The 26,783-nt window shown below is 41.2% G+C and overlaps 1 protein-coding gene across 2 annotated transcripts in view; it reads right to left on the bottom strand.

Moving 5' to 3' along the window:
* vps13c (vacuolar protein sorting 13 homolog C) overlaps positions 1-26,783 on the bottom strand; it is a 74,006-nt gene that overhangs the window by 9,146 nt on the left and 38,077 nt on the right. The window contains exons 47-82 of one of the 2 annotated variants that reach the window (XM_067492615.1): positions 26,453-26,757; positions 26,022-26,169; positions 24,812-24,950; positions 24,353-24,474; positions 24,071-24,237; positions 23,607-23,860; positions 23,257-23,483; positions 22,776-22,868; positions 22,363-22,596; positions 22,151-22,282; positions 21,778-21,867; positions 16,947-17,102; positions 16,422-16,686; positions 16,157-16,317; positions 15,937-16,058; positions 15,386-15,683; positions 14,823-15,212; positions 14,285-14,389; positions 13,918-14,073; positions 12,136-12,261; positions 11,903-12,036; positions 8,894-9,020; positions 6,174-6,409; positions 5,450-5,594; positions 5,200-5,340; positions 5,037-5,118; positions 4,705-4,774; positions 4,061-4,172; positions 3,869-3,982; positions 3,473-3,603; positions 3,204-3,285; positions 2,557-2,670; positions 2,018-2,093; positions 1,670-1,833; positions 1,504-1,585; positions 1,133-1,256 (exon numbers count right to left, since the gene is read on the bottom strand). In XM_067492615.1, coding sequence (XP_067348716.1) covers positions 1,133-1,256; positions 1,504-1,585; positions 1,670-1,833; positions 2,018-2,093; positions 2,557-2,670; positions 3,204-3,285; positions 3,473-3,603; positions 3,869-3,982; positions 4,061-4,172; positions 4,705-4,774; positions 5,037-5,118; positions 5,200-5,340; positions 5,450-5,594; positions 6,174-6,409; positions 8,894-9,020; positions 11,903-12,036; positions 12,136-12,261; positions 13,918-14,073; positions 14,285-14,389; positions 14,823-15,212; positions 15,386-15,683; positions 15,937-16,058; positions 16,157-16,317; positions 16,422-16,686; positions 16,947-17,102; positions 21,778-21,867; positions 22,151-22,282; positions 22,363-22,596; positions 22,776-22,868; positions 23,257-23,483; positions 23,607-23,860; positions 24,071-24,237; positions 24,353-24,474; positions 24,812-24,950; positions 26,022-26,169; positions 26,453-26,757 — 5,624 coding nt within the window. The remainder of the gene's footprint in view (positions 1-1,132; positions 1,257-1,503; positions 1,586-1,669; positions 1,834-2,017; positions 2,094-2,556; positions 2,671-3,203; positions 3,286-3,472; positions 3,604-3,868; positions 3,983-4,060; positions 4,173-4,704; positions 4,775-5,036; positions 5,119-5,199; positions 5,341-5,449; positions 5,595-6,173; positions 6,410-8,893; positions 9,021-11,902; positions 12,037-12,135; positions 12,262-13,917; positions 14,074-14,284; positions 14,390-14,822; positions 15,213-15,385; positions 15,684-15,936; positions 16,059-16,156; positions 16,318-16,421; positions 16,687-16,946; positions 17,103-21,777; positions 21,868-22,150; positions 22,283-22,362; positions 22,597-22,775; positions 22,869-23,256; positions 23,484-23,606; positions 23,861-24,070; positions 24,238-24,352; positions 24,475-24,811; positions 24,951-26,021; positions 26,170-26,452; positions 26,758-26,783) is intronic. The other variant, XM_067492622.1, reaches the window with a different exon arrangement.

Here is a 26,783-nt window from a genome sequence, read left to right as displayed (position 1 = left end):
GTAGGTTGTGGCTGCTCTTTTATCTGTTTTGTGCTATCGCCAAAATGTCAAATGGCAAAACTAATTCACTGATAGCTGCATTTTGGTGACTAGCAATGTGCTTGATGACAACTTGTTTGTTAAAAAGGTCATGATCACGTATGAATCCGCAGTTAGCTGAGCTCTGGAGACGCTGCAGTGACATGGGGCTCTTGGTTATGGTGCAGCTGATGACAAATGTGCTTTGTTTTTTATTTTTGTTTATTTGTTTTTTTAGGAGTTTGTTTTTGTGCAAATTGACATTTTTGTCAACACAGCCAAATGTCACACAATTTAATCAAGGTGGCGAAAGCTATTACATGGCTGCTCTTTACATAATGTTTTCAATAGGAGAACTCACTGTAATGTCAACAGCACTTTTGGGATAACCATGACCTGGATGATTGCTGTAACACATAAAATGTTAAAAAAAACAAAAACAATGTTGCACAGAGCATTTTAGGATTTCCTGAGAAAAGCTAGGTTGAAGTAAGAAAAGATGGGATTCTTAAAGGTAATTAGAAGTTCCTTCTGTGTACCCAATTAGAAAAAATTCTTCTGAACGTAATATGTTAAGATGTCCCCGCTGACCAATATATCTCACCCCTTGACAGGTGCTATGTTATGAAGATAATCATCTCATAGAGGGGGAGGGCTAGTACTAATGTTAGTGGTGGAAGATGAGTATGAATCAGTTGAGAATGAATAAAGCTTTTATATTGACACGATGCAGCAACTTACCATCCATCTGCTGCATGATGACAACATGCAAACACAATGCTGAACACTAAAGCTCAACTCCTTTAACACAGTACTCAACCACCCTAACACCTCCTCGAGCAGCAGAAGACTAATTTAACTCTGATGATGTAAGTGGTTAAAGGAGATAAGCTTTATTCTGTTTCATGTAAAATACTCACAAAATGATAAGAAACAAAGAAAAAAACTCCCAGCAACAGCAACATGAGACAGAAAACAAAGCAGAGACTGAAAATTAGTGAGAAGAAGAACAGAGGACATAACAAACAGGACAACGGGAAATTCATAAACTACTGTGAACAAACTGTGATTAAAGGAAACTAAAACAATTAAAGTGTTACATTGTGGACTGTACCTTTGGATGCCCTGGAAGGTACTGCTGGCCATGTCCACGATGCCACCTGTCGGCCGGGCAACCACCCCCACCAGACCTTTACCGATGCCTTTAAAGAAACCTGCTGCCCCTTCCTTCTTTGCCCCTGAGCACAGAGACAGCAAAAGAGAGATAAAGAGAGAGAGTGAAAGACAGAAAGGACGACAGAGAAAGGCAGGAGGACAGGGACAGCAAGAGATACAGGAAGACAGGGACAGGATAGAGAGATAGAGACCACAGTGAACTGACTCCACTGTATACAAATACCTTTTCAAATAGTCCCAGTCATACAAACAACCAAACCCAATAGAGACCAAACAACGGTCTCTATTTTTGACCGTGTCTATAAAGACCTGAAGACATGTATGGCCAGCAGCAGAGACACCCACCCTCCACAGGTTTTGTGACGATGCCCGTGACTCCACCGACAACTCCCTGCAAAGACACAAACAGTTACTGAGCTTCATCCCATTAATCAGCCTGTATATGTCTGACTGTCTTAAAAACTGGTCACTGCACCTTCAGCAGCCCTTTTCCTCCTTTAGCCAGACTCTCGCCAAAATCTCTAGGGGGACGGTTCATCTCCTCTCGTCGTTTCTGTTGGTACTCTTTATCCATGGTGATGGCTGCCAGGCCTTTACCTACCGAACCAGTGATCCTGGAGACCATACCTGCAGCGCCCCCTGCAGGACACCAGGAAAAGGAAACAGTCAGCTGACAAAACTCATCAATCTGTCCACTGATTATAAAATCTGTCTGCTACAGTTATACATCAGATAAGAAAAATTTGAACAGAAGCAGCAGGTAAATATTTTCTTTTACTCTGGGGCTTTTGATCTTTAATCAGTTTTTCTCACAGATCCTTACCAACTGTGTGACCCAACAGGCTGCGGACTCCAATGACAAAACCCTCACCAAACTCCTCTGGACCCTGAACAGCTCCCTGACAAACAAAAACATTAATTAGAGGACACAGACATGCTTTCTCTGGTTTCCCTTCGTGTAATGTGAATGTTGCAAAGCTTCGGCAGAATGTGTGTAAAGAACATCGGGGATAATGCATGTATTGTGACTTGCAGGTCAAAATACTATCCAATGGTAATAAATATTTTTTATAGCTCATTTGTTTGATTGGGTTCCATTTATCAATTTGTATCATATTTGATCATATTTCAGGTCACATTTAGGCAGAAATAAAAGAAAAATTTACAAACTTTCAAGCACAAATGTGAGTGTCTCTCTGTACGCAGTATGTAATGCAAATACATTTCAAATGTTAATTGCAATGTCATATTTAAACAATATTTTCTACAACAGAAATATTTATAAGTATATAAAATCCTGCAGGTTCCAATAATCGACATTTGAAGATGCTTTTGGGTTTGGGTTCAGCCTAAATGTGTTACCTGAAAAGGTTCATAGAAGAAGGCTTCCACCCCTTCAGACAGACCTCGGATCAGACCAAACGGGTTCCCCAGTACATCAAGACCCAGAACAAGAACGTACATCTGCTTCAAGAACTGAACAAAAATAAAATCACGTTCTGAGGACAAATTACTTCTTTTGTTTTTCCTGCGTGCAGGAGATTGAGCACATCAGATCCAATTCTTCAATTCTTCAGTACTTTTTCCCACTGCAGGATCACTTCCTTCCTACTGTCTGACACGATTCATTTAGTATGATAAGGCTGATGGTTAGCAACAATTCAGATGCATTCTCTGAATTATAAAAGTTACTGTATGAGGATGTGGATACTTCACAGTGCTCTCAAACAGAAGGTCTGGCCCAGGACCACAAAGAAAAACACCAACTCTTGGTCCCCACCTAACAAACACTAAGACAGGGTCCACCCTGAAATCAGCAGGGAAGTGAACACTGGGAAGCATACACATCTCTGCAGTTGAGCCGCAGAGATTACTCAGATTAAAACAACTATTAAATTAATTCATGATCCAACAGTAAAAGTACTAAGGAGGACTTGTTGAAGAGAAAGGTCTTCAGGAATCTAAAAGAATCCATCCTGTCTCTGACTGAACACCTGTAATGCTGTTACCTGTTCACTGTAGTGTTTGATCACGGCCCACATCAGCTTCTCTCTGCGGTAAAACTGGTACTTCACCTCGAAGAAGGCCAGTCTGACAGTTACAGAGACCCAACATCAAACACGGCAAACTCAACACCAGACCAGAAATTAAAAACTTTTACTTTCAAAGAGCAAATAAGAAATGTTTACTCTTCCTGTGGTGATAGCTTAACTGTTGTGTCTGAGACCTTTGCAGCATCTTTATTAACAAAAACGTGAGATTCTCAAAAGTTTCTCACTTGAAGATGAGGTCATCAACATCGGTTAGCGTGGCTCCGATACTTTTCAACAGCAGGTTGAGTGACTGAACAACTGCTTCACCTTGAGCGTAGTCCTCACCACTGGAGCCCAGAGACAAACTGAGATGAAGCTGAAAGACAACACAAGGTTCAGGTTTGTTTTGGCCCATATCAGCTTAACTGGGAGAATTAGACTCTGACATTGACCTGAGTTGATCTTCTAGAGTGATGTCTGCATCATGTCAGCTTAAAACTGACATGATGCAGCTGGATGTTTTCTACTCTGACATTTGATCAGGAGAAACAGTTTATAACAACAAGTATTCAAGATCGGTGGAGGCAGAGTGAATGGGTGGAGGATTTACAAAACCACAGGACTAGACCGTGGGTTTTTACCTTAATGGGTGAAATGTGGAAATGTTCGAAAAAGCTGAGTCCGGACGTATCGTTGAGAGATGCCTCCATCAGCTCGGCCTGCAGTAGTTGCAGATCTCTCTCTATCAGATGAGACTAAAACACAAGTACCTTGTGTTAACTGTGTTACAGTGAGTCAGGGAGTTGAACTCTCAACTTTTTGCTTTGCCCTACCTTTTGTCTGTCAGAACAGGGGTTGGCAGGAGCTGTATACAGAGCAGAGATGGCTCCCAGAAATCCCTGATCGATCTTCACCGCCATCTCCTGAACCAGAGCCATGAAGTACCTGAAGTTCACACAAGTTCTCGTGAGTCACAGGTTTACAGAATTCAGGTCTTCAGACACAGACATGGGTCAGAAGCATTCCACAATGATCACTTTAAGTTCATTGTGGGCCTACCAGCAACAAACCTGACATCACACGATGATGCAAAGGTACAGCCAAGAAGACGTAGTAAAATGGGTAGGTCCCACGGGTAAACAGGTACGACTGTATTTTTTGGCGTTGTGTTTGTTCCATCAAACTAGAACTTCCAGTGAGAACTGCGATAGGTTACAGCTGAGTGTGGATCAGCAGGATGAGAGTATACACCTCAGACACTTGTTTCTACTAGAACATGTAGGTTTTTAGGGTCTGTTTCATCAGTGATGGTGAACATCAAAATATAGGTATAGTTCCAGAATTTTGTGTTTCAAAGGTTCAATTTCTCTGTTCACCTAGTGTTAAACTGGATTACCACGTGTTGAACTGCTTTACTATTGTGTTGATCTAGTTTATCACCATGGTTTACCATCGTAGTAAATTGGTCAAAACTCACTTGAACTGCATGATGTTGCTGTGCTGATTGAACCTAGTGATAATGGACACATCGATGAATGGCTTCGGTTCTGTGAAAGAAGACCTCAGAGTTAATCAACAGGAAGTTATCAAAAACATTTTCTATTCATTATGTGTTTGAGTTGTTTGGGTAAAGTAACAAGTTTTATTCTCTGACGTGTTTAATAAATATTCATTGCAGCGAGACTGATCTTCAGAGTGGTAAATGCTGCAGCTGTATAACATTAGCTCAGTTGGTGTGTTTTAGTTTGGGGTAAAAACAAAGAACAGACAGAGTCTCCTGAGGTGAAACAGGTAACTAAGAGGATCCACCTGAGTCCAGAGCGATTGATTTTGGAGGAGGAACTGGATGGAAGATGATGGGAAAGATTGCACCTGGCAGCTGGTTGTCCACCTGGAGAGATACAGTGGAGCATGTCAGTCATACAGATTTGTGTTTGGAAAGGTTAGCGTGTTTGTACATGTGGAGATTTACCTGCAGCCAATGTAGTTGTGCTCTCAGGCTGCGCTGGTGCAGTGATTGTTTAAATTCCACCTGGATCCCTGCCAGAAAGTTCCTCCTCACCTGGCAGGAAAATGGCTGACGCATCATCATGGTGGCGCCACTGAGGTTCACCTGTGACGAGGGAAAACACAGACTGGAACACCTGGAACGTTTGTTAATGTGTGGGGTTTAGTCTGGTGGGTGGGGGGTCGGGCGGTTAATGGACATGTGAATCTCTGACCTCCAGGTTGGTCTCCAGTTTGATCCAGCCCCCTGGAATCTTCCTGCTCTGCTGATCCTGGAAAGTCTTCTCCAACAGGTTTATGTTTTTCTGACTGAAAGGCTTCCAGCGGTTCTTTGGCTTCATCTCCCAAACCACACCTGAGCTGTAATACAGACATAAACCAGAGCAGTTTACCTATTTTTATTAAAAACAACAACAACAAAAAAAAAAAAAAAAAAATGAAAACAGCACAGTTCATGGGAGACAAGTCATTAATTACCCAACCTAAAACACAGTGCGCATGTATGGGGTTGTGTATGTAGAGTGTGTGTGTGTGTGCGTGTATGTGTGTGTGATTGTGTGTTTTTCTCATAGTGAAGGTATGGGAAGGGGTAAAAAAGAGAGATGGATAAAGATGATGAGTGATTAGAGGGGGTGAACTGTGAACACAAGGACCTCCTACAGCAGCTGTGCTGTTGTACATGATAATAAGCATCCGATGTTGACAAAACTAACAATTATTAATAATTTAGTTGATGCAATCTTTTCATCATAACAATGTTGAATATAATACACATTTGGCTATGAAACCATACTTTACAACATATTTCACATTTAGATCAACATTAGTGGATCTCCCCTACTGTGTGAGGTCTTGCGTACTTCCCAGATTGTGCTCTCACTCTCTCAGGTATAATGCTATTCTTTGCCTGGTGATGTTTTTACCTAGCCATGTGTTTACCTTCTGATGCCAATGTAAGCAATCTCCTGCCGGCTGCTGTTATTGATCAAGGACAGTCCCAGGTTTTGCAGTGACACCTTCACTTCTTGCTGAAACTGTTCAAGCTCCTCCGCCTGCCGAGCCTTTGTCACTACAGCGACATCCTCTGTGAACAGTAGCACACGCTGGCGTCCATCCAGGAAGGAGACCCAGTGGACCTGAGAAAGGTTGTCCTGGGGGAACTGCCCAACCTCATCCTGAATGAAAACAGACTGACCGTCAATTGTTTTACTCCGTCTGAGGGCCCAATACCACAAATATATACTTCCATCCCCAGATGCAGATGTCCACCAAACATGCAACATGAGCTCTAGAAATATATGATGAGGATCAGTTTGAATCTGTAGGGGGCATTGGAGCTGTAAATCTGGTATATTGTGAGGTTTACAGCTATGACTATAATATTAGGTAAAAGTTATGCATTTCTACATCCAACAGACAGATCAAAATGAAATGGTTGTCCCACTAAAAGAGGAGCGGTAGTTATTCCTTGGGTTGCGTACTCAGTACTTTGTTATCATTTTGGATTACAATTACACTTAGTCATTTAGCAGACACTTTAATCCAAAGCTAGTAGCACGCACGAGGGGCAACTTGGGTCTCAATGTCTTGCCCATGGACCTATGTACCCAGCAGGAAGCGGGAGTCAAACAGCTGACCCTGTTGTTTGTGGAGCATTGACTCATTGAATCTTGTGTTAGGCCTCACTTCTTGTTCCAATGCACTGTCTTGTGTTGTTGCTCAAAACTGTTCACAAAACAGTTGTTACTCCTTTCTTATATACATAGTTTATCTGTACAATGAATAATGTTTAATTTGAATGATAAGCTTTTATAACTAAAGCAACTGGTATTCTAAAATATCTAGCTAACAAAAAAATTCCAAATTTAACCTGCAATCTTTTGTCCACTAGCTTAGCACTTAGCTGTTGGGAAAGTCTTCCCTGTCTCCCCTAATAAATATTACTTGTTTGTCATGCTTTAGGTTGTCTAATAAACTCTGCCAAATTTTGTGGTTAGCGAGCTGATTTGATATATTAAATATCACATCACTCTGGTCTAAATCTGTTTGTAAATAACTCTACATCAAATTCATTTATTTTGTCTTACTTAAACTTCCCTGCAGCAGAGGTGAGGTGCTGCTAGGTGCTGTTATAAACTTCCACTCAAGTTTATACATCAACCACACACCTAAACACAGTTATAACTCATTTGACAACCTTACTTTGAGCCTCTCACATCCAAACTGGAAACCTCAATAGACTGGATTTTCAGACTTTCTATTTTATTTAGTTTTAAGTTATTACTCAACACTGCACCTAACTCATTATTTAATTATTTTTCTCTAAATGTACATAAACCCACTCAATATTTGAAACTCACCCTAGACTTTGATCTGACATATGGCATCATAAATGAAAATGTAACTGTATTTCATCATAATTCTCATTTGTCTGACCATTTTTAATATAATTTGAATTTACAATCTTTGGAGCGTCTCACTCATACATTTTGCATTATCACATATGACCCCTCCAGACAGTTAGATGAATTTCAAGATTCCAATGCAAGTTTGGCCTATCATGAAAACCATGCCTTTTTCACTATTTTGAGTAGGTTGACTCGAGAACAGAAATGTTAACCAATTACAATAAATCCTTCAAGCCTTGAGCTGCGGACTGATGAATATCTAACGTCTCTGAGATTATCATTTAACTCCTCCCAATTGTAAATTCTTGATCATAGGCATTCTGAGATCTCTTGTGTGTTAGGCATGGCTCATATTAGCTATTGCTACTTGAGAATAGCTGTATATACCATACCATTAGATGACATTAACTCTTTCTTTTTTCTCCTGCAGTTGTCTGTCTCTCTTTCTCTGTCTCGCTCTATCTGTCCCTTTCTGTAGGTGTCCCCAGCTTTGGAACTGTGTGTTTTCCAGAGTACAGCTGATCCAACCAGCCTACCCAATGTTATGTTATTGCTTCTTGTTGCCCTTTTCTTTTCTCTCTCCACTTTCCACAACTGGTCAAGGCAGATGACCGTCCACCCTTAGCCTTATTCTTTTTCTTCTTCACTGTTGGCTCATGTTGCTCATGGGGCTTTTGTTGGGTTTTCTAAATAAATCTATATTGTCTTGACTTTTTAACATAACAAACCTTGGAATAATTTTGTTGTTAATTGGCATTTAATAAATAACATTTAATTTAATTGATTTAATAGGGTTTGTTCAGCTACAAAGACAAAGTTTACCCAGAAAGGTAGTGAAATGGACCTTACAAATGACACCTCATGAGGAACTAAACTTCACGGTTAATATCTGACAAGTTTTGTCCTATAAAGCAGTTTCTTATTTATACATTCAGCACTTCCAGATTAACAGAATTTATGTCCAACATTCCTTTTGTTTTAGCTCTGGTTCTGCACCACCTCTTAAAGGAAATACCTGTTCTTTAATTCCTAAATGCTCCACTATATCTACCAGTTGCTAAATGAGTCTGTCTGCTCAGCAGGAAGTGGACTGTGTCTGAGATTTTTCTCTGAGCTGAGACTACAACAGACAGAAATGTGCAGTGAAACCAAAAGTCAGAGGAAAAACAATTTTACTACTATTACCTATAATCATTTAAAATAAAACAAAATAAAAATAATTATGTGTACAGTTTTGTTTTGCTCTCAGACCTTAAGAAGGTCCAGTTCTCCTGAATGCTCCCTGCAGCTCCAGCTGAGTGTCCTGACGCCTGCCGGATCGTCCCACGTGAACAGCCGAGCCTCACCAGGTTTCAGCTCATGAACTGCTGCTGAGCCTCTGAGAGACAGAAGGTTATTAGGTTTCCCTTAAATCAACAGAATATCTAAAAAACAAATTTCAAAATTTCTCCAGAATAAAAGGGTGAATCATACAGCTTAAATAGTGTTTTCACATTAATGATTCATTAAATATCTTCACACATACACATATGTAACCAGCGGTGCATTTAGAAAGTTTTCAGGCCCCCTTTACTTTTTTCAAATTTGTTATGTTGCAGCCTGTATGTGTATATATATATATATATATATATATATACATATACATATACATACATACATAATTCAATTCAATTCAATTCAACTTTATTTATATAGCGCCAATTTACGACAAAGTCATCTCAAGGCACTTTACAGAATAAAGTCCAGACTACACAAGTATGTAGAAGTAACCCAACAAATCCCCCTTGAGCAAGCCCTAGGCAACAGTGGAGAAGAAAAACTCCCTTTAATGGGAGAAACCTCCAGCAGAACCAGGCTCAGGGTGGGCGGCCATCTGCCTTGACCGGTTGGGGTGAGTGGAAAGTGGAGAAAGAAAAGAAAAGAGCAACGAAAAGCAACAACAAAACAACAACAAAAAGCAACAACAAAAAAGCAACAACAAAGCATTGTACAGGTTGTAGGACACAGAATTAATGGCATACAGTGGTGACAAATAAATGTATAGAGAAAAGCTAGTTAGGGTTGAGTGAGGATTTTTAACTATAAGCTTTATCAAAAAGGAAAGTTTTAAGCCTAGTCTTAAAACTAGAGAGGGTGTCTGCTCCCCGAATTTGGATTGGAAGCTGGTTCCATAGGAGAGGAGCTTGATAGCTAAAGGCTCTGCCTCCCATTCTACTTTTGCAAACTCTGGGAACCACAAGTAGGTATTTGGGATCGAAGTGGTCTAATCGGGCGATACAGGACTATGAGATATTTAAATATGATGGAGCTTGACCATTAAGAGCTTTATATGTAAGAAGGAGGGTTTTGAACTCTATTCTAAATTTTATGGGAAGCCAATGAAGAGAAGCTAGTGAAGGTGAAATATGATCTCTCTTTCCTAATCCAGTCAGCACTCTTACTGCAGCATTTTGGATTAATTGAAGGCTTTTTAGAGAGTTATTAGGACACCCCAGAAGTAGGGAATTACACTAGTCCAACCTAGAAGTAACAAATGCATGGACCAGTTTTTCGGCATCACTTAGAGACAGGATGCTTCTAATTTTAGCAATGTTCCGTAGGTGGAAGAAGGCTGTTCTAGAGATTTGTCTTATATGTGACGTAAACGCCAAATCTTGGTCAAAGATAACTCCAAGGTTCCTCACCGTAGTACTAGAGGCCAAAGTTATGTCATCTAAAGTAACTATATTGTTAGACAGCATATTTCTCATGTTTTTAGGCCCAAAGAGGATGATTTCAGTTTTGTCTGAATTTAGAAGTAGGAAATTGTAGGACATCCAGGTCTTTATGTCTTTTAGACATGCTTCAAGTTTGACTAATTGGTTAGTATCTTCTGGTTTCACAGATAAATAGAGCTGGGTATCATCTGCATAGCAGTGGAAGTTTATGGAATGTTTCCTAATAATTTTGCCTAAAGGTGACATGTACAGATTAAAAAGTATTGGTCCTAACACAGAGCCCTGTGGAACTCCATAGCTGACTTTGGTGCATAAAGAAGAGTCATCATTAACATGAACAAGTTGGAATCTGTCTGACAGATAAGATTTAAACCAATGTAATGTGGTTCCTTTAATCCCAAATCCATGTTCTAGTCTCTGTAATAAAATGTTGTGGTCAATGGTGTCAAATGCGGCACTAAGGTCTAGTAAGACGAGTACAGACACAAGTCCATTATCTGAAGCCAGGAGAAGATCATTGGAGACTTTTACCAGTGCTGTTTCTGTACTGTGATGAGCTCTAAATCCTGACTGAAAGTCTTCATACAAATTATTCCTGTAAAGGTGATCACATAATTGTTTTGCAACTACTTTTTCAAGGATTTTAGAAATAAACGGGAGATTTGATATTGGTTTATAGTTGGCTAAATCACCTGGATCAAGACAAGGTTTTTTAAGTTATGGTTTGATTACAGCAACTTTATAAGCCTTTGGTACATAGCCAGTTTCTAAAGATAGGTTAATCAAATCTAATATGAAAGTGTCTATTAAAGGTAGAACATCTTTAAGCAATTTGGTTGGAACAGGGTCTAAAAGACATGTTGTTAGTTTTGAGGAGGCGATAGTTGAACTTAGCTCAGTGAGATCTATGGGTGAAAAACAGTCTAAGATGGATTGGGGCCTTATTGAGGATTCTATAGCTGTTGTACATGAAGATCTAGCCGTAATATTTGTAGGGAGGATCTGGTGAATCTTTTCCCTAATGGCTACAATTTTACTAGTAAAGAAAGTCATAAAGTCATTGCTGATCAAAGTTAAGGGAATACTAGGCTCAACAGAACTATGGCTCTTAGTCAGCCTGGCTACAGTGCTGAACAGAAACCGGGGGTTGTTCTTGTTTTCCTCTATTAATGCGGAATAATATGCTGTTCTGGCATCACGGAGAGCTTTTTTGTATGTTTTTAAACTGTTTTTCCAGGCTAACCGGGATTCTTCTAAATTAGTGGAACACCACTTCCTCTCTAACTTTCGTGTTGCCTGTTTTAAGCTGTGCATATATGTGCATATATATATATATATATATATATATATATATATATACACACACACACACACACACACACGTATATATAGCTGTTAGTCAAGTCATTCACAACACACTGGCAGACAAAATATGTTACACAATAAATAATGAGCAAAACATTGCAGATAGATACTAATGAGCTGCATGTTTTAAAATGTGGTTTCTACCCAGGTTTACAGAAACCTGTGTATTAGTGCTGACCTCTGTCTGTAGCTGATTTCAGCCCAGGGTGTGTGGTTCACCAGCAGGGCAGGAGCTGCTCCTTCATAATAGTCACTGAACCTAATAATGGTGGAGTGATCTGAGATGTTGACGTCCACGATGATCCCACCGCACTGAAAACACACACACACACACACACACACACACAGGTAAACCGCTCTGAAGCCTCAGAGTAAAGTAGCAGATGTCTTTACTCCACCAGAGACCCTGACCATGTCGAGGCCTAGCAGGGTACCGCTGTCCTGCCGGTTAAAGAAGAAGAACTTGGAGGTGGATTCCGATCCAACCACACGGACACACAACTTCCCTGAGCTGTTCTCTGGCCACAGAGGAAGGCACTGTAACACAACAGCAAAACAGCTTCATAATGACAACATAATGGGGTTAGATAAACAACCAATTCAACAAACGTTCATGTCAGGAAACACACAAAAACTGTTTGTCCTACACCAGGGGTCTCAAACTCAAATTACATGGTGGCCACAGGAGGCAGAGTCTGGGTGAGGCTTCGCCACATTAGGTATTCCACAAAATAAGCTTTGTTAAAAAAAATTGAATCTTCTCAAATGTCATTAATAACAGTTCTTTAACTTCAATGGGTTCTTCTGAACATGAACATGAACAGTTCTTCTGAACATGGCTTGCCACATTTGGCTTGAGGGAGTAAACAGTACAGACCCTCAGTATGGCTTGAAGATGATCGTCAGTATGTCTGGACCTGTAGTTGGACTTATTAAAGTAAAAGGTAGAGAAAACCTTTTCACACAAATATGTGCTCGCTAAAAAGCATATGGTCCACTTGAACATTCTGGAAAGCTCAGGGAAGCCGCGGGTCAGTTCTCTCAAAAATGTCCAAACTTGTCTGTTTTTCCACTCACTTCCCTGAACTTGGCTTGGAGGTCAGAGTTGCACTGCAGGTCAGTGAGCTCCATTTGAAGCACAGGAGGGGCATCTTGCACATTAAAGGAGAAGGGGTCATGTCTTTCATGATATGAACATCATAACATTTGTAGATGGTAGAAAGAACCAAGACAGTGAGCGGAAAAAATGCTACTGGGCTGTTCATTATCAGCTGGGATAGTGGGACACCATTATTTATTTATTATATAAAACAATGGATGCAGTCACGGAGGCGTTATTTATTGACTTTTATTTTCTATAATAACCCCATGGATTGAGCAGTACGTCTTAGCCAGCCATCCTAGAGATGTTCCGTTGACTATATAACTGAGGTGGGTAAGCCCCCGATGAGGCTCCAGCCTGACTCCGAAACAGGACGACGGGCGGGAGCTGGCTGAGTGGCCCCATCGAAGGTCCACTCTCTTCGGTGACATCGTCAACGGAACATCGGCGTTGGTTGTTAACGGCGGTAACATTGACTTCCTCCAGCTCGAAGTCAAACATGCTCATTTCAAACACACTAAGAAGTAGTAATTTTATAAGGGTTATGTGATGTTACACGGGCGCCTCCATAGTCGTGCAATGTTTCTCTGCTTGCATCAAGCCCGGCTGTTAGCCTGCCCCCAGGAGCCATATACTCCACTGTTATTCATAGGTTCATTCAGCTCCAGCTTGCACAAAAAACCTTCCGCACACAACTTGGTAGAGTTCTGGCATTCATATAAAACTCACATTCACATTAAACTTTCATATCGTCCTGTGAGCCACAAAATATCCTCTCAAGGGCCGTGAGTTTGAGACCCCTGTCCAACACAGACCAAAGCCTAGCGAGTTCACAGGTAGCTGAAAGAATTTGGAACAGTTTCTAAATTCAGACTCAGAGGACACTGGGGCACTGAATCAGACTGGGGATGGTCAGTCCAGAAACCTGGTCTGTCTTAAGCCTCTAAAAATGACAATACCCATGACCCTCAGCAGCAACTGATATAAATGCTTGAGTTCTCCACAGCTGTCCAGCAACAAATCTCTGAGCAGACAGTTAGGCCATCCAATCAGAGATTCATAATGTCTGACTCTGTGACATGTGAACTTACCTCAGCAGAGGAGATGTAGTGCCACCTGGTGGATGTCTGACCGGTGACTTCCCCCACCTCCAGCTCATACATGGACTTGTTGACCAGCGTGTAGAAAGGACTCATTGTGACAATCCTCGTAAGGTTAAAACTGCTCATCTGGATGCTCACTCCCACCTGGGCCAAATCAGACATTTGTGAAGCTAAAAATTTAAATATATTAACTGATAATCTTCTTGACTTCATAAACTGATATGATTTCAGCAACTCTTTATGTTTATTTAAGGTTTTATGGTTTATAACATAGTCGTGCAGAGGCTTACATTTAGGATTATTTTGAGAACCCCCTTTAATTAAAACGAGACGAGTGAGTTAGGTTTTTAATTACCAAGAAGTCCATGTTGTTAGCAGGACAGCAAACACAGCCGTAACTTCCCACAGTGTCCAGAGAGAAACCTTCAGACCAGGAGCTTGTGGAAATGCAGAGCTGAAGCTGCAAACAATAACAGTCAGAATGACTCATCACAGTCCGACTCAAACACAATACCAATTTCAAAATATTTTAAAATAAACAAATTTGACATAAGGTGTGTGAAGTTTTTTAAGTTTTGTGTTTATTTTATTTGCGTACTGGGCTCCGAATGACCGTTTTAAGACAAAACATCAAACTGAGACTCAATTGCTTGAGTCTACAATACTGAACCAAAAAAAAAAAAGTGACTTTGATGTTTTGCCCTAAAACGGTTATTCGATGCAGAGCAAACACAAAACTTCTGAAACAGAATTAACACAAAATGTGTTTAAACTCACAACTTAGAAAACAGTGAGTTTTCTAAGTGAGTCTATGTAACCTAAAGTTATAGTTGTTGAGTGATGTAGACCACTGTAGCTGAAAACCTGTTAGTGAGACCCTGAACCTGTTTCACCTTGTTTTTGACGAACAAGGTTTTCCTCCTGAATGAGAACAGGATGATATCTCGGTAGTCGGCCGGGTGTTTGACGCTGATGTCTTCAGCTCTGTACTGTAGCACTCGGGATGTCTTGTTGATGATCCAGTACGGGCAGAAAAGTGACAATAGCAGGCGGCTTGCCATCTTTGTCACGTGCACACTTAGGTCCACAGTCAAGCTGGTGTCCGAGTCACAAGTAAGACATATGGGGAAGAACTCAGGCATCTCTTGTTGGATGCGAATGTGTCCATGCCAGTCACGACCTTGATACCTCATTAGCACCAATGACATGATCTCACCTGAGACACGAGCATTAAGAAGGTCTGTGGTGCTGCCTTCAGGAAGCTCACAGGAGTCTGCTGAACTCTGAGGAAAACCAGATCGAACCAAAACCAGTTAGACCAGGTTATATTACATTTTATCAGCTAAGGCTAAATAAAGGATTTACAAGTTATTTCTCTTAATAAGCTTCACATGATGCAAAAAAAAATCTGAATTTAAACTTTTATTTTTGCTTTTTTTGACAGAAGATGCTGTACCTCCATTAGGTAGCGGATAGTGTAGGGAAGCAGGTTTCGTAGCGTGGCCATGGGGTAAAGGTGGATGACATAGGCAGGGTCCCAGTCCTGCTCTCCATGGCTGCTGATGTGTCGCAGATCATCAGGAACGGCCAGTGTGCTGATCATCATTGGTAGCAGGCTGCTGTCTGTTGCCGGACACTGCAGCACTGAACACACCTCTGAACTGCGATGCACTTGTTCCTTCCAAGCCACACAGGTGGAAGAAGGACTGTACTGACCCTCCAGACCCCCAGCTGGACAAACAAACAGCTGACATCTGGACAGCACACATAGACAAAACTAAAACACCTGCACAAAACACTGGTTCTTTGTCAGAAACTAAAATTTGGACATGTGGTTCTTGGCACACTGTAATAAGTCACTTACCAGGGAAGTGCAAACTAAACAGTGATTTTTGTTGTCTGGTTGGAATTAAGTGTGAGCAAGCACATTTAAATTAGAGAGATGGAGCCTAACACCACCTCAACTTACAGACAAGTACTCCTCATACCTCCAGTCTGAGCATGTACCTGTATGTTTCTAAGGTGACATGAAATTCTGTCTCTGGTTCAGCTTGTCCAACGCACTGCAGAGTCCGGGATGTTGAACAGTACTTCAGAATGGTGAATGCTGCAGAGAAGTGGTTTCTAATCTATAAACAGAATCGACAAGTAAAAAAATTAAGCCATCTGGCTGTTGATTGCTTACCATATTTACACTCTCAGACTGTTTAGTGTTTGAGCTTCAGACCTGCAATGGAGAGCGGACGGTGATGACCTTATTGCCCTGACTAGCATCAATCTGCAGCAGCACAGAAACTGCCTCCTGCTGCATTGGACTACGGATGTTATAGAGCCGACGACCTGGTTTGTCCACGGCAATGTTTGAAATCTCACTGTATCCAGATGGAACTGCAGGGTCAAAGACAAATCTTCATCCATACACTGTATCTGACACATATTGCATAAGGAAACAGTGTGAACACAAGCACAGAGTGAGAGGCAGGGATTCTGACCAATGGTGAGGGTAAACAAGCAGCTCTCCTGCCGCTGTAGAGCTGATAGTTTGCCTTGTAATGACCGTTCAAAAACTGAGTGCTCCAAGTCCATGCTCTGTCCCTCCAACAGCTCCTGCAATTTGTCTTGTGCCAGGAAACCCACTGGCCTCAGGTTAGAGCTGTACTGCACAATAAGGGGGACACCCAGATAATTCTTGATGGTGAAGGGGGCCTTCTCTTCCAAAGAGCAGTCATAGGTAGAAGCCGTGCCCTCGGAGAACGCCTGATCAAAACACAGCAATGAACTAAGTTGATAATGTTCTGCCATCTTTATTTTATTCAACAGCAAGGATTTAATGCACACAGTTATTAATTAAATCTCTTTCTGTTAAATCTGAGCTTTCCTGGTTCTGGTTTCAGAAAACCAGTATGTGAGCTTAGAATAAGTCATCTTTAATCTCCAATAGCAGGTAGGTAGCTGAAGTTTATTAGTGATGCATCAACATATTTCAATGACACACAAAGTGTTAGGATGAATTATACCTTAGCAAGGTTATGGAAGACCGTAAGGGTGTTTTGGGAGATGGTAATGTTCATAGTGTCTTTGGAACAGATGTTTATGGCCGTGCAAGGTTCAGGAAGAATTACAAAGTCGTCTCCATGTACAGGACTCTTATCCTGGACTGGGTTGTTCTTCATCTGCAGAAGCAAACAAATGCATTTATTTGGACAAAGACAGACACTTTGTTCCTCCAAGTGAAAAGAAAACTTCATATAATTTGATATAAATACATTTTTCTTAAGCTTGATCACCCAATCATCAGTCTCCTCTGAATAAAGCAGTTTGTATCACTTTCACTTGGTTTGTTTGTGTTGACATCCTTCTAACTTCTTCAAACACTGCATCGCTCTCATTTTCAACTCTGACTGAGGACAACGTAGCTACAACGAGCTGCTCTCTGGATCCAATCCCTTCCACTGTCCTTCAAGCAGTTTCACCTGCACTGATGCCAACTATTACAAATCATCAAGACATCTTTCACAACAGGCACTTCATCCAATTTCATTCAAGCAGGCCCAGATTACCCCACTGCTTAAGAAGCCTTCCCTTGACCTCTCACTTATGGAGAATTATTGACCTGTCTCTACTTCCATATCTGGCAAAGACCATAGAACGAGCAGTCTTCAATCAACTCTCTGACTTCCTCGATGTGAACCAGTCTGGCTTCAAGAGGGGTCACTCCACAGAAATGGAACTGCTGACTGTTGTGAAATCTCTTTGAGCTGCAAAAGCCGCAGGTCTTTTATCTGCCTGTCTCTCCAAAATCTCTCTTTGGATAAGAGAGAGATATCTTCAGCTCAACACTTGCACTTAGGACTTTGCCTTGATGTTTTCTCCTTGACTTAGATTTTTGCTTGTCTTGTACCTCACTCGTAAATCGCTTTAAAGAAAAGCATCTGCTCAATTACTAAATGTAAATACGTCAATTCTGAATTCACCTGCAGAATCATGCTGTCAGCGTATTGCGTCACTTCCTGTTTCTGCACACTCTTGGGTTTCTAATAAAGGACTGTTTACTGATTAATTGCAGCTTTTATTTTACTTAAACAAGTGATTTCACCACACAATAATTATTACTTGAGTCGTGACGTACACTTGTATTACACAAGCACCTGCTTTTGTAAAACATAACCAGCTATTTATTAGTTCCACATTTTATCTATTTTAGCTTCGCTAGCTTAGCAGGTATCTGTTAGCAACGGTTTCTCTGTCTCCTCTGTCTTTCCTTCTCTCACTTGTTCGGTGTGTCTCATGTTCAGTTTTTTCCTCTGCCTCCTTTAGTGATAATGGTATCTGTAATAAGTAATAATCCAGCTAGTCAGGCCCCGGTAGCTGGTGCGGGCCGACCTAGCGTAGCCTCTGTTAGTTGTCCCCCGGCAGATCCTGAGCAGCCCGGAAGCCAGGCTGGGTGACGGTTCATAAGCGATCTAATGCTAAACAGACACAAGACGATTACCACCAGTTGGTTCACGTTTCTAATCAATTTTCCCCACTCAGCGACACACCCGCTGAGAAACCAACTCTGGTCATTGGCAGCTTTATAGTTGGAAACGTGAAGTTACAGAGTCCAGTGGCCATAGTCAAATGTCTTCCTGGGGCCAGAGAGGACAACGTTGAATCATATTTAAAACTCCTGGCAAAAGATAAACGAAAATACAGTGAGATCATTATTCACACGTGAGAAAATGACGCCCGATTACGCAAATCGGGGGTCACTAAAATGAATGTTGAATAGGTGTGTAACTTATAAATAATGTCAAAATAATGTCGGACTCCGTAGTTTTCTCTGGACCCCTGCCAAATCTGACCAGTGATGACATGTAAGGCAGCATGTCGTCATTCCAACGCTGGCCGTCTAGGTGGTGTCCAGCAAATGACATGGGCTACATAGACAATTGGAAACGATTTTGGGGAACACTTAGGCTGATTAGGAGAGATGGCATCCATCCTACTTTAGATGGTGCAACTTTCTTATCAAGAATTATGGCTTTATTAGACAACCAAAGTATGACAGTCCAGGGTTGAGCCTAGGAGGCAGAGATGCAGACACCTCTCTGGAGCTTCCTTACAACCAACGGCCCCCCTGACAACTCCCAAATACCTATAGAGACTGTGTCTGTTCCCCGAACAACTAAATTACATAAACCAAAAACGACCATAAGGAGTTAATCATGATAACCTAATAGAAGAAAGACTACTCCTCTTACAGAACAAAACCCCAAAACTATTTAATGTGGATTATTAAATATCAGATCTCTCTGTTCTAAATCTCTGTTAGTAAATGACTTAATAAGCGATCATCAGTTTGATTTATTTTGTCTTACTGAAACTTGGTTGCAGCAGGAAGAATATGATAAATGGTCTGCACTTATGCGCTTTTCTACCTATTGGCACCCAAAGCGATTTTCACTGCTTCTTATTTACCCATTCACACTCACAATCACACACACACATACAGTGATGGGGGAGCTGCTATGCAGCTGGCCAACACTCACTGGGAGCAACTAAGCTGGGGTTCAGTGTCTTGCTCAAGGACACTTCGACATGTGACCCGAGGAGCTGGGGATTGAACCAACAACTGTGAGATTGGTGGACAACTGCTCTACCTTCCTGCGCCACAGTCGCCCCATATATGTCAGAATATGTCAGTCTAAATGAGTCAACCCCCCCAATTCATATTAATTATCATGTTCCTAGAAGCACAGGCTGAGGTGGAGGTGAAGCAGCAATCTTCCACTCTAGCTTACCAATAAACCCTAGACCTAAACATAGTTATCTAGCAGACCTAAACAACTCATTTGAGAGCCTTACTCTTAGCCTTTGACACCCAAACTGGAAAACTCAAAAACCACTATTATTTGGTATTGTGTACTATCCTCCAGTCCCTCATTCAGTTTTTGAGTTTTTGATTGAATTTTCTGATTTTCTATCTGATTTAGTGCTTAGTACAGATAAAGTCGTTATAGTGGGTGACTTTAACATTTATGAAGATGCTGACAGTAACTGCCTCAACACTGCGTTTAAATCGTTATTAGATTCAATTGTTTTTTCCCAAAATGTAAATAAACCCACTCACTGTTTTAGTCACACATTAGACTTTGTCCTTACGTATGGAATTGAAGCAGATAATTTAACAATATTTCTTCACAACTCTCTTCTGTCTGACCATTTTCTAATAACATTTGAATTTACAATAATGGACTATACAGTAGTTAGGGAAAATTCCACTATAGCAGGTGCTTAAGTGAAAAAGCTGTAAACAAACGTAAAAAAATTATTCTATCATCATTTGCTTCACCATATGTCAATACAATGGAAAGTAGCCACCTTAATGTTACTCCTGCACAAGTTGATTATCTTGTTGACAATTCTGCAGCCTCACTATGTACAATACTTGATCGTGTTGCCCCTCTGAAAAAAAAGATGGTAAACCAGAAGAGGCAATCTCCGTGGCATAGTTCGCAAACACGCAACTTAAAACAGGTAACACAAAAGTTTGAAAGGAAGTGGCGTTCCAAAAAATGAGAAGAATCTCATTTAGCCTGGAAAAACAGTTTAAAAATTTACAAAAAAGCTCTCCGTGATGCCAGAACAACCTATTATTCATCAATTATAGAAGAAAAAAGAACAACCCCCAGTTTCTGTTCAGCACTGTAGCCAGGCTGACTAAGAGCTATAGTTCTGTTGAGCCTAGTATTCCCTCTAGAGAGTATTACTCTAAGCAGCAATGACTTCATGACTTTATTTATGAATAAAATTGTAGCTATTAGAGAAAGAATTCACCAGATCCTCACCCCAAATATTACAGATAGATCTTCATATACAACAGTGCTAGAATCATCCATAAAGCCCCATTCCCTCTTAGACTGCTTTTTACAGATAGATCTCGCTAAGCTAACTTAGATTATTACCTCATCTAAACAAACAACCTGTCTGGTAGACCCTATTTCAACTAGACTGCTCAAGGAAGCTTTACCCTTAAAAGATACGTTTGTATTAGATATCATCAATCTATCTTTAGAAACAGGGTATGTAACACAGGCCTATAAGGTAGCTGTAATTAAACCACTACATAAAAGTCTTCAATGTCTTGACCAAGTAGTTTTAGCAATTTACAGACCAATATCTAATCTCCCCTTTATTTCTAAAATCTTCGAAAAAGTAGTTGCAAAACAATTATGCGACCACCTTTACAGGAATAATTTGTATGAAGACTTTCAGTCAGGATTTAAAGTTCATCATAGTACAGAAACAGCACTGGTAAATGTCACCAACAATCTTCTCTTGGCATCACATAACGGGCTAGTCTCTATACTTGTTCTGTTATATCTTAGTGCTGCATTCGATTCCATTGATCACAAAGTTTTATTACAGAGACTGGAACATGAAATTGGGATTAAAGGAACTGCACTAGGTTGGTTTAAATCTTATCTATCCGATAGATTTCAATTGGTCATGCAGTGGTGACAATGGTGGAGTAAGAGGAGAGAGGGTCAAGCGGAGGAAAGGAGCCCAGCATATTGGGGGGTGGGTCCCCCATCAGTCAAAACCTATGGCAGGATAACTATAACGAACTATAAGCTTTATCAAAGAGGAAGGTTTAAACCTAGAACTTAAAGCATCCACGTCATGCTGAAGAAGCAAAGTCTCGATGACAAAATGACAAAAAAAATATAAAATAAAAAATAAATAAAAATACTGCCAAAAAGGATTAATTGCAACTCAGTGTAATAAACAGTAGAGCATTATTTTAAAGTAGATGTTATGCCATCAAATGATATTTGTCAGATTGCCCTGGCAACAATTTTTTACCTCAAGCTCCAGGAACCATCTGCGTCTGCCGCTGTCAACTTGTTCGATCAGGGGTTCCCACACTGCATGTGTCTCATTAAAGTAGTTCACCTGCAGAAACATGATACATCTTAAATCACTGAACTTTTGCAATACATAGGTGTGAAGGACATGTTCAAGTGCAGGTGTAAAGGACAGGATCAGTTTCAGGTGTAAAAAACAGAATTAGGATAAAGATCAGGTGTTCAGGTTTATCTGTGAAGGACAGGACAAGGTTTAACTGTGAAGGACAGGTTCAAGTTCTAGTTTAAAGTCAGGATTAGCTTTGCAGAACAGGTTCACGTTCAGTTGCAATGGACAATATCACGTTCAGGTGTGAAGGAGCAGTTCTTACCTCCAGTGTCATTTCCGCTCTCAGCTGTAGCAGAGACGACCAGTTTTTGGCTGATCCATTGAATGAGGACTCAGCCAGAAGCAGAGGAACAGTTCGATGACCCAATCCAGACTCCAAAGTGACCTGGACCACCTGGGAGCGGAAAACACTTAACTAGAATCAGTTCTGAACAAAGTGTCAGAATAAACTTTCAAGGATATTACAAGTAGTACCTTGACCTCAGCGTTGAAGCTCTCACCCTCGTGGCATCCATCTTGTTCCCTGAAGCTCTCTGTGACCTCGACAGCCTGGTCCACTCCCAGGAACCAGTAGTTACAACCATAGATGTTCATGACTGACCACAGGCTGCTGACATCTGGCTTTATCCCCAGATTCTGCTCATCATGTTGCTTTGCAGTCATGGCAGCTGTTATCGTCATCAATGTGTTAAGGATGAATGGCGAGATCTGCAGGACAATAACACACTTACGATGAGTTGTTTGACCACCTAGAACTTTTGTTACGGTAGTTTTCTAAATGCAGGCTAGGACTTTACTACTAACAATTAGTTTGCAATACATTCAGTTTGACCAAATGACCCAAATTGACACTAAACATTGAAAAAGACTTGAAATGATTCTTGTACCTTGACGACGACTTCCTCTACCATCACAGAGCCACTCAGTGGTTGGTTGGGGTGGGATCTGGTTTTCAAGGTAACAGAGCAGGGTCGTAACACCTGGGACAAAGTAAGGAGTCTGCAGTTTGTCACGTTATTAATTCATTATTTTATTTTTCTCAGGGTCTAAAGAATTGAGTGACACAGGGATCTCCACAGTGAATCATCTCCCTCCATCTAACCCTATCCTCTGCATCCTCTTCTCTCATATCAACTAACTTTATGTCCTCTCTCACTACATCCAAAAATCTCCTCTTTGGTCTTCCTGTAGACCTCTTGCCTGGCAGGTCTAACCTCTGCATCCTTCTACCGATATATTCACAGTCTCTCCTCTGAACATGTCCAAACCACCTCAATCTGGCCTCTCTGACTGGTCTGCACTTAAATAGCGCAGAAACTAATATGAACTCTAGCTCCCTCTCTAGCCCCCCGCATCCTGGTATCTTACGGTGGTGATGGTCTTGTCCTCCTTGTTTCGGATGAAGGGGCAGGCAAGGACCTTGAGGTCTCTCAAGTTTGCTCTCATGTTCTGGGTCCCATCTTCCTCGGCCTGCAGGTTGAAGTCACACTGAAAGGAAGCCAAGAGGGCGGGGGCATTGGCCTTCATCAGGCTGGCCACAAACACAACCTCTGGATCGACAATCACTGCCCGGAGATGAGTCCTCACTGTGGAGGCTGCAGAGGACAAAGCAAAACCCAGAAACTTAAACAAACTTTTGTTGATATTTTTTTCCCTCCAATTTTTTTATATTCCTGTTTTGTACATGTAGATAGACCCCTCCCCTGCCTTTGTGTTACCAGTCTTGGTGTTGGTTCGCAGTTCAGTGGCCTGCTTCAACTGCAGCCTTTCACTTGGTACAGAGGAGGTGCCTGGACCTGTACTCTGTGGCAGAGCCTGCAGGAAAAAATCCATCACGGCCATCAGAAACTCCACGCTGGCACACAAATAGAGTTCTTGCAGGATGGCCACCACCTCCCGTTCTGCATTGTTCTGTCGATATATGACCTCAATCATCGCCTTTGAGCTCTCCTCGCTTCTACGCCCAACCATTCTGCAGCAAAAAAGGAAAGACAACAATTAACAGTTAAACATAGTTAAGACAGGTGGAGTCACTGATTAACAATAAAATATCTAAAATCTGTCTTTTGTTGCATAACAATTACATATGAGACTTGAGATGTACCCAAAGGCAGGATAAGACGTCTTTCGTAGAAACTAAAAACTCTTAACTCACTGTTTAACAAACACTTGTGATCATTACCGTGATGTCACCCTCTCAATCCTTGTTCTCAAGTCATCAAGTGTGCAGTTGGTCAGAATGGTGGTCACCTCCATGCTGCCATTGCTTAGAATCCTCCCTGAAGTCTTCAGCAGGTGAAGCACAAATTCACCCAGTCTCAGGTTCTCCTGGTGCTGAAGTCCCAGGAGCTGCAGGAATCACAATAAACAATTAGACACAAGATCCAACAGCTGACCCTGGACAAGCTAACACTAAACCAGTGGATCCTGAACCAGCTAGACCCGATTCATCCATGTGACTGACCTGCTTGGGGTCATGGTCGTACAGAACGAGACCAAGAGACTCAATGTTGAAGTTAAACCTTACAGTCTCCAGAGGTTCATCCTCCTCTTCCTCATTGCTTACAGCTGGTTTTCTAACATCATCTAAACAGGTAAGATCCAGATCAAGACTCAAGAAAAACAAAACAAAACATTAAACACAGGTTTAAACACAATTTATCAGTGGTGGGACTAAACTCAGTGTTTCCCCTACATACATAAACACACACACCTACCTATCTATCTATCTATCTCTATATCTATCTATCTATATATATCTATATATATAGATATATAGATATATATATAGATATAGAGATATATATATAGATATAGAGATAGATAAATAGATAGATAGATAGATAGATAGATATATACACACATACACATACATACACAGATATATATGAATTGATTGATTGATTGATTGTGTAAGTCAGACCTTTTAGGGGGTTTGCAACTGCTCGAAGCTGCAGACTGGCCTCCTGCCTCGGTGCAGTGGACTCCACACATCCAGCCTCTCCCAGATTCTCTGTTAGGATCCTCAGCACCACTTTCAGATCTTCCTGACTCAGCTCCACCTGCAAACACCACCAGACCATGATCTGCTGTCAATTAAATTCTGATAAACCCTCTTTTTTTTCTAGCTTTTCCAAGTGAACATCAGTTTGATACAGTACAGCCTAGCTTAGCACTAAGACATCTGGATGGAAGGGGAAACTTTTAGCCTAGCACAAACAAGTCCTGGTGGGAATGTCTAAACACTTACATGTCAGATGACTACAGACCTTAATTCAATTCAGTTTTCTCTGGTGAGTTAGAAACTGTACCTTTGGTGGCTAGGATTTTGACTGGGAGTGAAACAATAAGAGATAAATTCATTTCTCGCTGAAGGATATACATGGTTTAGAATTGGAAGATCAACTCATTTCCTTTGATCTCCTCATGATTGTCATTTAATAAGCCTTGGTCCTCTCTAGGACTTTGTCTATTTTTATGTATTTTCTGTGTATTAGGTGTCTCTAAGCATGCTGGTGTGCTTGTGAAGGTGTGGCAGCTTGGATTTCTCACAGCGCTCCCATCAGTTCACCTGGCTATTCTGCTCTCCCTGCCCAGTAAAATGGATGAGCTGCTACTTGTGAATAATACAAATATGGACTTCAGGGGGGAGAAGACACTGGACCTGATGTACTCAAATGTTAAAGTCTTTAAGAGTGGTCACTCCACAGAAACACTAAATACTCCTGATGGTTGTGAAATCTCTGTGGGCTGCAAAAGCCACAGGTCAGTGTTCTATATTAGCCCTAAACAATCTATCTACATCCTTTGATACTATGACCCATCATATCCTCTTGCCTGTACTCGCTGACTTGGGCGTCTCTGGATCACCTGTAGCCTGGGTTCGGTCTTACTTATCGGGACAAACCTTCAGGGTATCCTGGTGGAGGCATGCTTCTAACTCTCATAGCCTCTCTACCAGTGTGCTACATCATCATCAACAACCAACTGAGCTTTACATCTCTGCATGCCTCTAGGGCACCTTGTACCTCACTTGCAAGTTGCTTTGAACAAGGGGATTTGCCTAACGACTAAATGTAAATTTATTTTTCTTCTCAAGAGTAGCTCAGTTTAACTACTATTCCTCTTCCTACCTTCATGGGCTTCAGATCTCCATCAATCTCCACAGCAGCCATCTTCTTGTACCAGGAAGCTGCAAGGTTCCTCTTGATGTTCAGATGCAGGTTGACTGGTTCCAGCAGCTCGCTGCTGGGTTGTTCCAAGCCCAGGTCCATACAGGTCCTAGTGGATGAGGAAACAAGGCTTTATATCTAAATGTATATTTGATTAACAATAATATGAAAGGTTTATTAATACAATGAACCAGCCTCTTTCCATTATAAGGATAAGCATGACTAGACCATTATGGAAGAATTCTACGTTCTGACCTTTACTTGTGCAGGTATACATAGAAAATAAAAAACTTGAAAGTATATGATCTTGTTAATCTTAATGTAGTCCTGACAACATGTTGAGTTCTTTCTGCTGTTTCAACATTAGATCTGTGAGGCTCTGTTCACTCAACCTAGAGAGTTTGAGCTGTGTCAATTGGATGTCCATGTTGTCAATAATGGCCGGAAGTGGGCATTCATTGACAGGCAGCAGAGAGAAGCTGTTTCCCACTGTGATCAGACCCAGATCTATCACCACTGCATCATTGGAGGTAGAGGACTGAGGGATTATTATGAGAGGAGCCTTCAGTTTGACATCCATGGACAGACGGAAACTCTTCTGGGCAAAGTCTCGAACACTGGATGCTGCCTTCTCTGCAGCCTGAGCTGTGGCAGCGCTCACAGCTTCTTTGGCCATCTGGAAGTTGTTGGTGAAGTTCTGAATTTCATTAAATAAAGAGGAAA

Source organism: Channa argus, chromosome 2 (genome assembly GCF_033026475.1).
Source record: "Channa argus isolate prfri chromosome 2, Channa argus male v1.0, whole genome shotgun sequence".
Lineage (NCBI taxonomy): Eukaryota > Metazoa > Chordata > Actinopteri > Anabantiformes > Channidae > Channa > Channa argus.
This window is presented reverse-complemented; position numbering and strand designations above follow the sequence as displayed.